Here is a 17,063-nt window from a genome sequence, read left to right as displayed (position 1 = left end):
AAATAAGTTTAGTATCTTACACTAAACTAATTTCCCTTCACCGAAAAACGTCATATTTTAAGGTTATTTTGTTTCCATCAAACGATTTGTATTAACGCTCCTAGATGGAGAAACAAGCTACGACGCGGGAAAATTTAAATCGAACACTTTCCACTTCAAGGCAATGATAGCTTGGGGTTGCGCAAAGGGTTGAATATTTAGATACAAGAATTGTGTTTTGCTTTTGTCAGTCATGAGCGCGATTTAAAAATATGGCTAGATTTTTAGCGACAATAAAAGCAATAATAACGCGCCTTGTTTTTGCGGGTCATGGTTTCATAGGCATTTGGCAAGTAACGATCTTCAAAAACAATTCTTTTTATTGGTATTTAAGTTCACCTATTTTGCTATTGTTCTTCGAGGGGATTTTTACTTTAACCATCAAACAAAATCAGGAGTGGAAATGGTAAGTATAGGGCATTAGTTTTTTTATAATTTAGGTTCTATAAAATAGTTATAATTACCTATTACCAACTTGTTAAATTCAAAAGTTATGAAAAGTTAAGATAATAAAACATTAAATATTATAAAGGCACATGACAAAAAATTAAAAAATTGTTGCTTATCAAAAAAAAAATAGACAAATAAAAACTTTAAATTGATCAAAACAAAACATAAAACCCTGTTATTATCTCAAAACGGATAATACCGAAACCTAATTAATTATTATACCTACAGATTTTTTTTTTATTCCGTAGTTAATTACCTAATAGTAATAGAAATAGATGAAAGAATATAATTTAATTGTTCTCAGATAACTTTTTTGCTATTTAATTAGCCACAAATAAACTTCCTATCCTGAACATGGCTTTATACAACAGGAAATATCTGAATATGATTGTTTTTAATTTATTGAGTACTGATGCCAAGTATTTTTTTTTTAATAATTTGCGCCAAAAGAGTAAGTTATTAAGGCACTGATTTTTTAAATTTAGTTTCGTCTAACCAGAAATATCCTAAATAGATAATGCCTGAATATAATTTTGCCAATATCTCAACTAGGTTTTTTTCTAATTTTTAATTTGACTGATGATTCATTTGATAAAGTATGTAAAAAACCTCACCTCTTAGAAAATCTTTGGGGATTAACTTTATCTGTTTGAATTTGTCTAGAAAGGTATGTGTAAAGATAAGGTAGATTTAAATAAATGAAATAAAACCGAAATAATTATGTCAGTGTGCCATGTGTGTATGAATTGTTATCAATTAAATTATTGAGTTTAGGTTTTAAATTATGGGAAAATGTAGATTTTTAGGTGCTATTCTTATTCGTATCATATTTGTGATTCATGCGTTTCTCGGTGTGTGGTTTTTGGTGTACACGAAAGATGACCATTGGTACTGGTACATGAGTACCCCTTTGTTTTTCCTGTTTTTCGAAGCAGTAATTACATTGACAGTGAACGAAAAGCGTGAATGGAATTGGTATGTACTTTTTCTTAGAAACATTTGTATTAGTGAATTCAGCTTGCAACAAATTATGAATTAATAATTTTTGACTTAGCGACTAATAATTGGGAATTGTTTAAAAGTTTTTAAAATAAATATTTACTGGACACAATTCACTACACTGACTATAGTATAGAAAAAAAACGACATTCGCTTTTATATGTATTCCTACTTTCAAGAAATTATTGCTAGTTGTTCTGAGAGCAAAATATTATTGGTAAATAATATATAAACAGAAAATTATAATTTTAAATTTTCTTATTAATTTTCTTAATTCTTTTTTTTTAGGAAACAGTTTGATGCATATTTAGAATTTGGTTTGTATTTTTCATTTCGTTCACTTCATTAGATTACCGAATATTTTATTACAAATTAAAATAGTTGATTTTTATCTATTAGATCACCAATCAGTTTTGGAACAATTAAATTGGCGATAAGGACTGATTATGTGTAGTAGAAGTCAATTATATTTTTATGTTCAAGGACCTATAATATGCAATACATGCTAGATTATAGATTAAATAAATCTAGGTTGTTTAAATTGTTATTGTTTAGATTTACTTGATTACCTACACATTATTATTACATATAATTAATAGTATACAGGGTGTCCGGAAATTACGTGTACAGCGGTAGATCATAGACTCCTTGACCCAAGATATGAAGATTAAGCCCAATTCAGCTATTTCCAAAATTGCTCCGTTTAGCCGCTAGAGGACGCGAAAATACGATAAAAATTTTTGTTTATTCGGAATATCTCGAAAACGACTTTGACTTTGACCATCTTTAGGTTACAGAATTAAGGTGTTTAATTGACGTGTATTTAGAATTATTTTCAATCCCTACATATATAAAAAAAGTCTGATACCGTACAAATATAATCACATATATTTTTTATTCCCCTGTACAAAAACTCCCAATTTTAATGTCACTAGCTGACTTTGTTTAGAAACTTTTTTTTACTATAGCAAAATTTTGATCAGATGAGTAGTTCTGGCAGAAAAAAATAAGTTTCGTAAGTCTGCATTGTGCAACAAATAACGAAATAGGTATAGTCTTTCCGAAGTCAGTTGAACATTTAAAAAACGCCTGACAATAAAATTTAATGTGTTTCATAGGCGTCCCTAAAAAGGTAAAAAATAATTTGTATATAATGTGCAGAAAATTTCTATTATATGTTCATTTGGCCAACAATCTCCTCAAACAATTTTATTTTATTGATGGTAAATTTCGTTTTAAAAGGTCTCCAAAATGCCATGTTGTAATAATATTAGTAAACAAAATATCTCTCTTATTTCTCCCTTTTGCAATTGTAATATGAATGATTAATAGGAGGTGCCCTAATAAATTAAAATTACCTGAATCACACCAAATTCCGCTTTTCTGCATTGCACTCCTGGGCAATTTGTCGATCACTTGTCAAAGGCTGAGATTTATTGCCCAGTAGCCCAATGCAACTGTATTGTATTTCGTTTGCCCGCGCTCGCATTCTTCATCTGGGCGTATATATTTCTACCATCTCCACGTTTAGTTCGACCAGACCTGTATATGGGTATGGCTAAATAAATATGGGAACAAGTTTTTCAAATATTTCAATGCCGAGTTGCTGCGTCAGCGACCGAACCTGGTACATACTGTCATGCTCTTGGTTCTTTAATTGATATCGGAAAGACTATACCAGAAATGGACTATGATATTTTGAGGATAAACTGAGAGAGGTTCTTTCTTTATAAGCAGTCAATATTTAGAAATTTTCATATACTTTTGTTCATATAACTTTGAAAATAATAACAAAACAACAGTTTCACTAATTGTTAAGCTTAAATTTTAATTATGACCGATAACGATACAATTCGGAATTTTAGAAGAGGCATAGCTCTTACACTCTTTCTCCAACACTGAATGTTTGCTGCCTTCTAATCCTGATCAAAATTTTGCTTGAGTAAAAAAATTTTGTAAACAAAGTCCGCTATAGTAGTGACAAAAAATTATTGTTTAGGGGAATAAAAAAAATATGTGGTTATATTTGTATTGTACCTGATTTTTTTAATATCTGTAGGGATTAAAAATGATTCCAAATAACGTTAAAACACGCCAATTAAAGACCTAACTCTGTAACCCAAAAATTGTCAAAATCGATAGTCGTTTTCGAGATATACAGAATAAACAAAACATTTTATCGGATTTTGGCGTCCTCTAGCGGCTAAATGGGGCAGTTTTGGAAACAGGTAAATTGGGGGGTAAATCGTTAATCGTAAAAAATCTACTTTTGTTATTAAATAAATAGAAGGAAATATTCTCAATGTGAAATTTGTACCTAGTCTTATTCCCCATTCCCAGCCCCATTACCGCATTAGCCCTTACCCTTGCTATCGATTTTTAAATAATAATTTGCACAAATCCGTCCATATCCGATACGAAAGGATATAAAAATTAGGTTAACTCGTTGGAAGTCGTCACAATGCTCTCAAATTGTGCGGAAATGAGAGTGGAGTGACTCCACTTAGCGCTCTAGCCGCGTCAGGGCCACCTTATTATTTTCCCTGTCAGTCATCAGTTTTTTTTTATGTTGGAATGGTCTGGTAAACTTATATCCAGGATTTTCTCAACTGTTTTAGCCTCATGTTGAGCGTTGAGAGGCAAGGTGAAGTAAATATTTCAAATTATTTATTTTAATATTTAATAGGTATTCAAGAGGCATTATGCCCAATTACAAACTTAAGCTCAATGGAAGACTTGAAATGAGAGAATTGTTAAAATAACTATATGTTTTATTAAATTATACAATTTCTTTGTTTAGTGTGTGTAGCACTCCGATGTACGTGACTGATGATGAAAAATTTCGATTATTTTGGCAGAAATATACAGGGCGTTTCAGGAGATGTACATACTTCAGTATGTTATCCTACGTTCAATTTTGAGCAAAAAATTTCCTATGAACTTAGTTCAGGAAACGCTTCGTTTAGGATGTCAAATTAAAAAAATAATAATTACATTTTCTTCAATAACTCTCGACTACTTTGAGTTAAATTCATGAAATTTTGTGTGCGGAGGTTTCTTGGGACGGGAAAATCAAATTTTATGGACGATTGGCTGTATCTCCCAGAGGGCGCCACAAGCGACCATTAGGATCCTTTTAAATCGTTTCAACTTTTTTGTGCCACGGTGTATATCATTTCGGAATAGAAAAACATTTCCCCTATATTTTCTACGTAAGAAATGTACATCTTACTGAAATCTTTAGGAGCAGGCCGTTTCCGTTAAAAACTCATCTAATGTTATGTATTAAAGTGCTAATTGTATCAGCTTCGTCAGTAAAAAGCATCATTGGAACTGGTTGACGATTAGCGTTGATCTATTCACAAAATTCCAATCTTCTGGCATGATCTCTTGGTTGAAAATTTTGTACGTTTTAAATGTGGAAAGAATACAAGTCTTGTTTGCGTAATGTACATTTTTTTATTCATTGGCATTTCGATTATCTGCTCGTTCAGAATGATAATGACTACTTGGAAGACAATCGGATTCACGTAATTTGGTAAATGTGTTAGAAAACACCCTTGCATTTGGAACCGTTCTATTAGGAAATCGTCTCCGACATTCTCTACGAGTAGCCCGCGAATTTTCATTGGAAAAGCCATAACAATTTTTTTGCTTGAAATTGAACGTAGAATAACATACTGAAGTATGTACATCTCCTCCTGAAACACCCTGTATATGTGACCATTATTTCGATGGATTGTATCTTCACATGCATCGAGTAAATGAACTGTTGTAATCTATGGTCTGTGAAAATAGAAAAATAATGTGGATAACAGTAGAGGAAACTTGAGGTAGTAGAAAACGGATCCTGTTTTATCACCTGAGAAAGTAAAATATATTGAATTTTTCACTGACAAACAGAATCCCCTTTAGTACAGATACTCGTTCGTATATATGTTGAGGTCTTCATTTCAGTTGCAGTGCCATCAAATTATTTTTATATTTCTTACTGATGTTACTGCCCTTACACTCTCGAAACCGAATTAAATATCACAAGACAGCTATACAGAATATCTTTAATGTCCTGAATGCAAAAAAATATTCAGTATTTCTTTCCGACTGGCTACCACGTCACCGGCTTAGGAATCAGCTCGGAAATTGTTCACACTGACAACTGCCACAGAAGCCTTTTTTTCAGACACTTGATGTATTATCAGTAAATCATGTTGAAAGTCCACTGAAATATTTGTACCATCTACCATGAACCATGGTGACTTAGGAAATTGTATTTCTCCAATGTTGCAATATAAGTAGCATAAATTGGTTTCCAAGCTATGAACGCATATTCTAATTTAGGCAAGATTTATAAATATTTAAAGATAAATAAAGCCAAATAACGAGACAAGAAACATATTAGCAAATACAGTCGTTAATGGTATTTATTGCACAGTTTGAAGTTATCTGAAACATGGCAAAGAGTAGAGGTCTAAGTGCCACAGATANTACTGTTTATTTCACTAAACATCAACCAACTATTATAAGAAAATACACAACGTTTTTGCAAAATAAAAAAAGGGGCTAAAAAACATAAAACATTCCATATCTCCGCAACCGTTACTTTGCGGACCCATGTTTATTGAGACTTTTCTGCTTATTTTGGTTCATACTATTACCTCCTTAAATATTTTACACTCATTTTTTAACACCCCGTACATAATATCTTTAATGTCTTGAATGCAAAAAAAATATTCAATATTTCTTTCCGACTGGTTACCACGTCACCGGCTTAGGAGACAGCTCGGAAATTGTTCACACTAACAACTGCCACAGAAGCCTTTTTTCAGACAGTTGATGTATTACCAGTAAATCATGTTGAGAGTCCACTGAAATATTTGCACCATCTACCATGAACCATGGTGACTTAGGAAATTGTATTTCCCCAATGTTGCAATATGAGTAGCATAAATTGGTTTCCAAGCTATGAACGCATATTCTAATTTAGGCAAGATTTATAAATATTTAAAGATAAATAAAGCCAAATAACGAGACAAGAAACATATTAGCAAATACAGTCGTTAATGGTATTTATTGCACAGTTTGAAGTTATCTGAAACATGGCAAAGAGTAGAGGTCTAAGTGCCACAGATACTTACTTGAAGTTATAATACATTTTTTTTTTGAGTAAATTTTTAAGGAAATATTGGAAAATCGCTTTTTTATTTACTGCGAAATACTGTAAAATTCATTTTGTAGTCGTCACCCGAATAATTTTCGTTTTCTACATTGCAAACTAACATCCGCCTCTATTTTGACGACATGCCATTTCCATTTTTAAATATGATTCACGCCAGTAGCTTGGTGTGTATATTTTGCAAGATTTTGCGTCATACTCACAATAACTTCTTTCTACGACGCGAGTCTTTCCTCCGTAGTATATCCATTGTTTAATCGAGAATATTCTAAACAATTCATTCATCGGATCCATTCACAAACGTAGCCACTTCAAATCCCACGATAAAGCTTGGCGTCCTGGCTATTTTTGGATTCCTAACGATAATAAATTCCGTTTTTAAATTTATCATTGTGTGTAGATGCGATCTAATTCAGTATTTATGTTGATTGTTGATATGTACTTGTGATGGTTATCCGATTCACATCGCTATCGTAATTGAATTTGTCTACACTATTTCATTGGATTCAGTCAAGGTAAACAGCTGGCAATGGTTACAATATTTGGAAACTACCAGAATATGAGTAATTATTTTGTGGGTATCTGTAGAAGTTCAATCCTACAGTTACTAAGAAAACCGGTTAATGTGAATTTAATTTTTAATAAAGCTGCACATCAATGTTTAAAATGGATATTTATGGGTTTCTGATCAATTGTGGTATTCCTTTGGACGTTGATGAGCTAATGAAAAGCTTACAAAGCAGTTTCCATTCATTTAGAAAGAACATGCGTTATAATTATAACTATACAGGGTGTTAAAAAAAAGAGTGTAAAATATTTAAGGAGGTAATAGTATGAACCAAAATAAGCAGAAAAGTCTCAATAAACATGGGTCCGCAAAGTAACGGTTGCGGAGATATGGAATGTTTTGTTTTTTAGTTTTTTTTTTTTATTTTGCAAAAACGTTGTGTATTTTCTTATAATAGTTGGTTGATGTTTAGTGAAATAAACAGTACGTATTTGACAGTTGTTCTCAGTGCACAAGTTTTCTTTCGCTATGGCTGGTTACTCTAACGCAGAATTAACAGACATGCATTTCATGTATGGTCGTGCTAATGGGAACGCCACCGAAGCGCGACGTCTTTATGTTGACGCTTATCCAAATCGCCAGATTCCTTCACAACGCATGTTTGGAAGAATTCACCAAAGATTGCGTGATACCGGTTCCTTGAGCAAACAGTGCCATTTATCCGGAAGACCAAGGTCGGTATCCACTCCTAGAGCAGAAGAAGAAATTCTAGCACTGGTAGAGCAGAATCCAGGTACGAGTGTGCGGAGAATATCAGCCGAGGTAGGAATTAGTGGTCCTCTTGTTTGGAGAATCCTTCACGAGCAACTGCTTTATCCATACCATGTGCAACGAGTACAGGCCTTAAATCCAATAAATGATCATCAAGCACGTTTGGTTTTTTGCCGCTGGTTTCTACGTCATGATGCTGAAGACCCTCGTTTTCTTGCAAACATTCTTTTTACTGATGAGGCCGGGTTCACAAGAAATGGAGTGTTTAATTTTCACAATACGCATATTTGGGCCGACGAAAATCCTCATGCTCTAATAGAATCTGGACATCAGGCACGTTTTTCATTAAACATTTGGATGGGTATTGTAGGTGACAGGTTTCTAGGTCCTGTTGTTTTACCAAACCGATTAACAGGCGCTGCTTACCTCAACTTTCTGCAGAACACACTGTATGAGTTTTTGGAAGACATTCCTTTGAATCAGAGGCAACAAATGTGGTTCCAGCATGATGGTGCTCCAGCTCATTTTTCCATGGCCGTTAGAGAGCATTTACACCAAACTTTTCCACATAGATGGGTAGGAAGGGCCGGACCTGTTTTATGGCCTCCAAGATCGCCTGATCTGAACCCTCTAGATTTCTTTGTTTGGGGATATTTGAAGACATTAGTGTATGGTACTCCTGTAAATAGCCTGGAAGAGCTGCAGCTACGGATTAATCAAAAGTGTCAAGAAATCCAAACCAAGGAGGGTGTTTTCGAAAGAGTTCGAATATCGTTGAGACGAAGATGTCGTGCCTGCTTGGAAATGGACGGAGGGCACTTTGAACATCTTCTGTAACTTTGTTTTTTGTTTGTTAAAAGCTTCCTTTGTCGGTTTATTCCTAATAAAATAAAATGTTTGAAAAACGAATAGTGGTCCATATCTCCGCAACCGTTACTTTGCGGACCCATGTTTATTAAGACTTTTCTGCTTATTTTGGTTCATACTATTACCTCCTGAAATATTTTACACTCTTTTTTTAACACCCTGTATATCTACTATTCAATTATTTGTGTACAACGAAAGATCCTGAGCAATGATATAGTACCACTAGGTTTCTAAAATGATCCTCAAGCGTGAGGAATGACTATTCAAATATTTGATATTAAATATAGCGTTTGATCTGAAGAATTTGTGCAGATACAGACTTCAAACTTGATACAGTACCTTATAGCAGCTATCTTCACGTATTAAGAGATTTGATTGCTTTTTTCTTTAATTCAATGATATTTTTCTTAATCATAACTGCAAAATTTTTAGGTTTTGCCCGTCAGTATTCCTATATTTGGCAAGTATAGTGCCTGCGATTTGGTTGCTAGAGCTGGATAAAGTCGACAGGAGATTGAAAGTAAGGGAAGAATTAGATTTCAATTTAACTACAGGCGGTCAGCTGAAGGATATCAACAGTCTCATAGGGGTAAGATAGTTAAATCATAAATTCAACACACACTTTTGAAATCAACCTTTAAAGCCCCATTTCGAAATTATTCTTCTCATTAAATTATGACAATTTGTACTTTTTTTTATAATTTATTATATCGAAATAAAATGGTTGCGAAGAAAACTAATTATCTAGGATATTCACCTTTAAAAACACGATCGATTTAATCAATAAATAGTTACAAAATTGCAGTTTCTGGCATGTTTTGACGACCGGTGTTTAAACAAACATCACTTGTTGTTAGTTTACAAGTTTCAAGCTTCCTGGACATTTACGACCGCAATTTAAATTTATGGGCAACTTAACAAATCTCGTAACATCCACGTGTTCTTTCTAGGTTGAAATTAAATTACCAGAAATCGCGTTGAGCACAGAAACATGGATAACTTTAATAGAGCAGTTTCTAATGTTAATTTTAATAATTGGAAGATGGATGCTGCCAAAAGGTGACCTCACTAGGGATCAACTGAGCCAACTGTTACTCGTCTATATCGGTATGTCCAATTTTCTAGAAGTTTTCGGATATTTTACACATCATAAGTTTTTATGGTCCAAGTAATTCACTTTTTTAAATAGATAATCCTAAATTCTGGTTCAATGTTCTGAACTTTTGGTTAGATGCTATAATTTTTGAAAAATAAGAAATGCAGAAAAAGTAAAACATATGTTTACTGGCCTATTTAGAACAGTAATAATTAACTACTATTCAACTCCTAAGGATCATAATTATATTTTCAATTATGTAAATACTTCAAAAGAATCAGTCTTGTTTATTGTAAACCTCTTAATTTTTGTTTAAAATATTTATTAATTATGTAAAAGTTAAGCATCATTGAATTTATTAAAATTGATATCAAGTTATTATACTCGAGTGATGGATTTTATAGATATTTCTTTCCAAAAAGCAGTGGCGGCTATTGACTTTAATACATGAAAGGAAGGAAAAATTTAGGTGCAAAGTACATATTAAAAAAAATAAATATAGCTTGGTAGTTTTATTTTAAGTACCATTGAAATATAGGGAAAATGTGCTCAATTTTATTTTTTATAGTGAAAGTCCATTCTTCTGGTTTTGTCCGAAATAAATTTTTCAATTACTTTCTCAATAAACTTTTGGTATTTCTAGCACCATTGACTATCAAAATATAGCATTTCAAGTGCTGTCAGTCTTTGCAATCTACTAGTTTTACAATCTTTTAAAAAACACATAAGAAACAATACGTAGATAACAAAATTTTACACCACACGTAAACAAATTATGTTTAATAAGAAAAAAACGGTGGATGGCGATTATTTGGCTACGGGTGGACTAAACAGAGCCCACATTGCATAGTACATATGCGTTACTTTCACTCCGTCTTTCACTGCTGCCAGGACGGTAACCATGACCACCGCTGTAAACACTTCACAGATTTAGGGGTGCATTACAAATTTAACATTTCCTTTGTAATGTTTCATAAAGCTAATTGTCTAATTATATAGATAACAGTGTAAACTAAACTTAAAATATTTTAATACAGGGGGTGGGGTGCCCCAGATATCCCCCCCCCCCCCCCCCCTCCGCCCGCACCAACCGCCACTACCTAAGTGTTTCTGTTGCGGAAAATCAAACCAAACAAACGCGATGTATTTGAAAACGAAAAATGTGGATGTTCTTGGCAACTTTGATGATCATTGCAATTTTAATACTTTATTTTGAATTAGACATACATTTAACTGTAATTTGGTTGCCAAAAACTAATTGGCTTTACAAATTCCTTTTGATCTTCACTTTACACGAAATATATACAATTTTCTATCTCGTCTTTCAAGAGAGGTGGAATGGTGGGTATGTTTTTCGGATTTATTGTTTAATTTAGTTGTATTTTTTAATTTCTATAAATTTCTGCAAAGTTAAACTCATTTTAATGTTCTTTGATCTTAAATAAACTATTAAAAATGTGTAAATTTTTTTTATAACATAAATTTTTAAATGGACAAATTATTTATGCCGAATAACAGATTATCTGATATTTAGCTATTGTTTATTTAAAATCAGTTAAATAATTTCAGGACTGTTATCATTATATATCTATCGTTTATTATCATTGAGTTTCTAGAGTTTTTACAAATAAAAAACAGACGTTTATTTAAATTTTCTGATGTTATTGAAAAGTTTATAGCACCGTTCGATTTGAATGAAAATTTAAACAAATATTAAAGTTAGTTGTGTATTACGTGGTACATCAGTAAAACGTAGAGAAAAATAACGACTGAAAATGTTTGTTTGATTTCATTTTACACATCATTGATTATTCACATTATACCTCTCTATATAAGACCCGATGTAGATTTAATGTTACAAATTCCTACATCTTTTATTGTAATGAAATTAATAAAATTATCACGCAGTTTTATAACTTATCCAAATTATTCAAATATATCTGGTGATTTTTTTTTCAATTAAACAATATAAACATTTCAAGAACAATTAAAAACTTGTAAAAATCGTACTTCATTTTTCTAGGCACTGCCGCTGATATAATAGAATTCTTCGATTCCTTCAAAGATGATAAGATTGCTGCCGAACCTATCTTGGTTCTTTTAACGTTAGCTATCTGGTAATCCTTCCAAATATTTGACGAAACATAAAATAAAAGACATATTTTCAGGTCCTGGAGTCTCATGCAATTCACTGTGGTTTTGACTGCGACTAAATCTAGAAAATCTCGCCTTACCACAGCAGGATCAACCATCAAAAGGTAAGCAATTCATTACTAAACCAATATTTAATTGCTTCTGACTAAATAACCATATTTTCTTTGTCTATATTATTTGCTTCTTTCAGATCTGAAAGCTGTTGTACTATAGACGTCTGGGGCATAGCCCTCAACATCACCCTCCAAGACGCACCTTTCCTAGCTTTTCGACTCCTCCTCATCACCCACTTCCAAATAATCTCCTACATGAATGTGTTCTTTACCTGCAAGAATACTTTGGTGATCCTCCTCCAGATATACCGGCTGTACGTGGTCTACAGCGAGCACCATAAGAAGCAGTCGAAGGAGGATTTTGAACTGACAAATATTTCCATTATATCCAGAGCTGATATGTACGACAACAGAAGGAAAGCAAAGAAGAATAAAAAGGATGCGAGGAGCAAGAGAAGTTCCAGTAGGCAGTCCGCGAGGTCGGAGGACTTTAGCGAAAATGACGGTAGCGACGATGATGACAATGTCAATAGAAGAAATAGGTAAGATTTAATAGATTATAAATGTAGGCCATAAAAAATGACCTGTAAGATTTCAAGGCTCTGCTAGCAAATAGACACGAGATAAAACTGTGATGCAAAAGTGTAACAAAGGCAACTTTTACTGCTCGAGAAGAGAATATTGCGACTATATTGGCAGCTACACATATGGCGATAAATAGAACGATTTTTTTGCACAGATCTAACTGTGCAGACATATTTGACATGTGGATGAAGAGTCGTTTATTTGCATAGATATTTGTGACGTAAAGATGGAGCAAATAGTAGTAAATGGTTGTCAAACTGTTTAAGTGTAAGACCAAATCTAGAGTCTAACTGTGTATAATTTCAAAATTCTAAATTTGAATTATTACGAATCTCCTTAAATAGCTGCCACACATCAAAGCCGTAAATATCCTAACAAAGATTAGAGACTTCCTTTCATCTTTTCTATTTGTATGCGCATTTAGACACAAAGAAAATTAGCTGTCCATGTGTAATACCGTTTAAAAACGATTTTAAATAATAAAAGTCTGCTGATACTATTTCTGAATGAAACAAAGATGCAAAGTTATGAAAATAATCATATTTGCGGACGTGTTTAGCATCATAACAAAACCCTGATTTATGTATTAGCACAAATTTATTTATTAGGTACTTAAAAATATCTTTATGGAAAATTTCATGGAACAATGGTTCCATGAAATTTTCTGATGTACTGATTGAAATCACGATGTAAGTTCACTAGAATATTTCAAATTTCTAATTACTTTTGGGATTCTGAATATTTACTGTTACGTTTTCTGTGTAAAAAGCCAATTGAAGTTTTGATTTTAAAGTGAAAATGGTACACAAAACAGGCCTCTCAGTTTTAATGATCGCTTTAATTCATCACGTAATTTGACCTGCTTCTTTGAAATTTTTTAGATATTCTAAATATTTTGTTACTCTTGTTGTGTAGAAAACTGAAATTCTTAAGTTCTAGTTTTAAATAAATGAAAAAAAAATGGGTCAAATGGTTTTACCTAATCTCCTCGTTTCCGAATTATTATGGTTCAGAATTCGAATTTTTTAAATCTGTAAATTTTTGTTATTCCGAATTATTTTGTTTCTATGTAAAATGTCCAAATTCTAAGATATGGTTTTAAATGAGTGAAAAAATATCAGTTCAAGAAAAATTAGTCAAAATTTAATTTTACCCGTCCCTGAACGATTACGGTTTATAGTAGTCATCTTAATATCTTTAAAATTTCATAGAATCATTCGAATTTCGTGATGATTGCTTCCAATTATTACCAGAATCTTTCAAATCCATAAATCTTTCCGATATTCCGATTCTTTTTGTTAAGCTTATTGTGTAAAAGCACAAATATCAAAAAGCCTTAATGTTTAAACATTTAAATGAATGGAAAAAGGTCGCATGAAAACAATTGGGTTAAAATCGGGGCCTCCCAGTTTTATCCATCCGAGTAATTCTGGTTCATAATCGTCTCAAATATTTGAATCTTCATGGAATCATTGGAATCTATTCATCATTACTTATCATGTAATTTCACCAGAATCTTTAAAGTTTATAAACATTTTCAACATTTCGAATTCTGTTATGCTTTTTGTGTAAAAAAACATATTTCTTCCATACTTGTTCTTACTTTCCCACATACATTGTTCCAAGATAAAAGAGAGCAAAAGGCAAGAAAGCAAAAACAATGACTAACATCCACTGTATTAAGGTACTGCAGCTCTAAGGTGTAGTTTTGTCGATGTTCTCGACACATTCTCAGCTGTCCTCAAAGGTTTCAGGTAAACCATGGAGGGTAGGGGATTCCTGTATCGATCAATAATGTGGATTACAGGACTGATTTTGTTTTTGTTATTGAGTGGATTTTGCTGTATATAATCTCTGTGGGTTAGGAACTTAGGAGTTCTATTAAAAATAAGCTCGCATCACTCACTTCTTTGCTGTGTAGTGAGCATAAATCTCCTTGATTTTTTAGTTTTAAGAGCGGTTCTATGATATTGGTGTAGCCTTGAAGGGTTGTAAACTTTGAATGAGTCTTTGTATACCGAAACTATGCAATGAGCCTCACAAATATGATTCGTTACATGTTTCCGCGTTACAGGAGTGACTATTAATAAATTTAAAAGAACTGGTGGCGGACTTAATTTCTCGAGGTTCAAATCACATGGACTGATATGGGTCCCATTAGTGTAACATCCCACTTTTGAATTTCATTGAAATTTCATCAAATTAAAATATATTGATTATTGTCTGATATAATCATTAATTTTACCAGAATCTTTGAAATCTTTAATCTTTTTGAGATCTCGTATTTTTGTAACGCTTCCCAACTCTAAGCAGATCAAAATTTCGTAAAATCTCTTAAATTCTCTGAAATTCTGTTCTCTGATTGTGAAAAGCTTTCATATTCTCAATATTTGTTCACAACATCCAGGAAGAAACAATTTCTATCACAAGTGTGTACAGTGCCCTTTGAAAGTGGACGACTCTTATAAGCAAATTGTCTATAATTGGCCTTTGTGAAGCTGACTTGAAAATGTGAGGTTCAAATCGGCTGTCATTATGTCAAATTTAATGTGTGTCTATCATACTAGTTCTAGTGAGCAAAACAAATCCAAATTAGGTAGCAAGTTATTTATTTTCCCAATACTGAAATATATTATACATTCTAACGGCCATTCATTCGCAGTCAACAAGATATAGAAATGAAACACTTTTCGTCGTCAAAAAAACGCGATTCGTAGTTAGTATTTTGCCCTAGCACCATTTTTGTCTATAACACTGCAATCTACATGGCATTGATAAAATTAATGTTCTTGTTATAATCCTGTGATGTTATCCTATGCGTTTTCAATTGCCTCCCAAAGTTCTTCGACGTTAACTGGACGGATGATTCTGTCGTAAATTTTTTTCACCATATATCCTCAGGACTTTGGGCCAAGGTAAAACATCGATGTTCTTATCAATGAACCATTCTAACGCAACTCTTGAGGTGTGAATTGCACAATTATTCTGCTTGAAAGTGAAATTCTGAGGATACAGCATGGTCACAACAAACACCAGGACTTTGGCAGCTTATCCAAGCCCAAACGTTAATGGAGAACCTATCGCTGCGCTGTGTGGGTTTCACATAAGGCTCCGAATACCTCATAATCTCTGGTGGGTAGACACGGACAGAAGCATGGGAGTAAGACTGAAAACTTTTTTCGTCCGAAAATATAATATTCTCCCACAAGTTGTCTGGGCTTCTTACAAATTGTCTTGAGAACCCTAACATCTGTTATTTATACTGGGGAGTCAAAGCAACTGTATTTGCGGCCACATAATTCTTCAGCTCCGAATCTTTCACCCGCTTCCTTGCAGTTCGCACTGATCCAGGAAAATTCGTCTCAAAGGAAGCCGCTACTGCCATGTCAAAAGGATTTATTCTTAGGTGGTGCTTACTTTTCGACGTCCACCTCCGTGAACATAACGTACGTGACTCTCCGCAATCCATTTTTCTTTGAGTTTAAATATGCTGTTCTTGCATACATGCAGATCATCCGCAATGACCAATCATTTTGAAGTAAAGTTATAGCTCTCACTTTCTCAGGTTCCGTTAAACGCGGCATCTTGAATTACCAAGCAAATTACTAATGACACTGACATAGAAACTAGTCATAATAAGTAGACCACATCACATTAGAAAAATAAATCGTCCACTTTCAAAGGGCCGGCAGTATACAAGGTATTTAAGAATCAGCCACCTCGGATCTTTTTAATTAGTGACCATTATAGTTATTTGTATCGAGGTGGCTAGTCCTTAAGCAGGACAGCCTTGTGTAAAACTATTTTTCTATATTTTTTCCAGGAAAGTAAAGAATTCACGGAAAGACACCGGCTATTCCACAGCTAGTTCCCACACCAGCATAAGAAACAACCTCCAGAAATCTCAGTCCAAACGGTCCACGAGAAGCAGTCGCGAATCCGCCGATCCCGACGAGACCAGGCAGATGTTCAAGCAGAAGCTAAAACGCACCGACAGAGACACGAGAGGAAGACGAAAGCTGGAGGACGCTCTGTCTGAGGAGAGCGAGAGCGACGTGACCTTCCTGGAGGAAGAACCCAAAAGGGACAAAACCAAGAGGGGCCGCAGCAAAGACAAGCAATACCGGAAAGAGACCACAGTGTCCATGACCACGAGTGACCCGTCATCCGACTGACGTCATCAATTAGCCATAATGGCTATTTTCTGCTTGTACTTATTTATTTTTATATGTTGCATGTTTTTTATATACTGTGGTATCAATACTGAGGGCCTCATCATTGCTAAGGTCAATAAGAAGAACAAAACCTCCTACTAGGCATAGAGCTGTAATAGATGTTATTTCTAGTCAATTAATTCTTTTCTGAATA

General features: G+C 33.5%; 1 protein-coding gene across 1 annotated transcript; it reads left to right on the top strand.

The window, feature by feature from the left end:
• The first annotated feature begins 1,387 nt into the window (after positions 1-1,387).
• On the top strand, positions 1,388-17,017 carry LOC108915773 (transmembrane protein 26). Its single transcript, XM_018721901.1, has 7 exons — positions 1,388-1,464; positions 9,240-9,396; positions 9,758-9,914; positions 11,927-12,020; positions 12,072-12,161; positions 12,248-12,652; positions 16,519-17,017. Exons 1-7 carry the CDS (start codon positions 1,388-1,390, stop codon positions 16,868-16,870), a joined length of 1,332 nt encoding a protein of 443 aa, XP_018577417.1. The 3' UTR covers positions 16,871-17,017.
• The last annotated feature ends 46 nt before the right edge of the window (positions 17,018-17,063 follow it).

This window comes from Anoplophora glabripennis, unplaced genomic scaffold (assembly GCF_000390285.2).
Source record: "Anoplophora glabripennis isolate ALB-LARVAE unplaced genomic scaffold, Agla_2.0 scaffold36, whole genome shotgun sequence".
In the NCBI taxonomy this organism is placed as follows: Eukaryota; Metazoa; Arthropoda; class Insecta; order Coleoptera; family Cerambycidae; genus Anoplophora; species Anoplophora glabripennis.
This window is presented reverse-complemented; position numbering and strand designations above follow the sequence as displayed.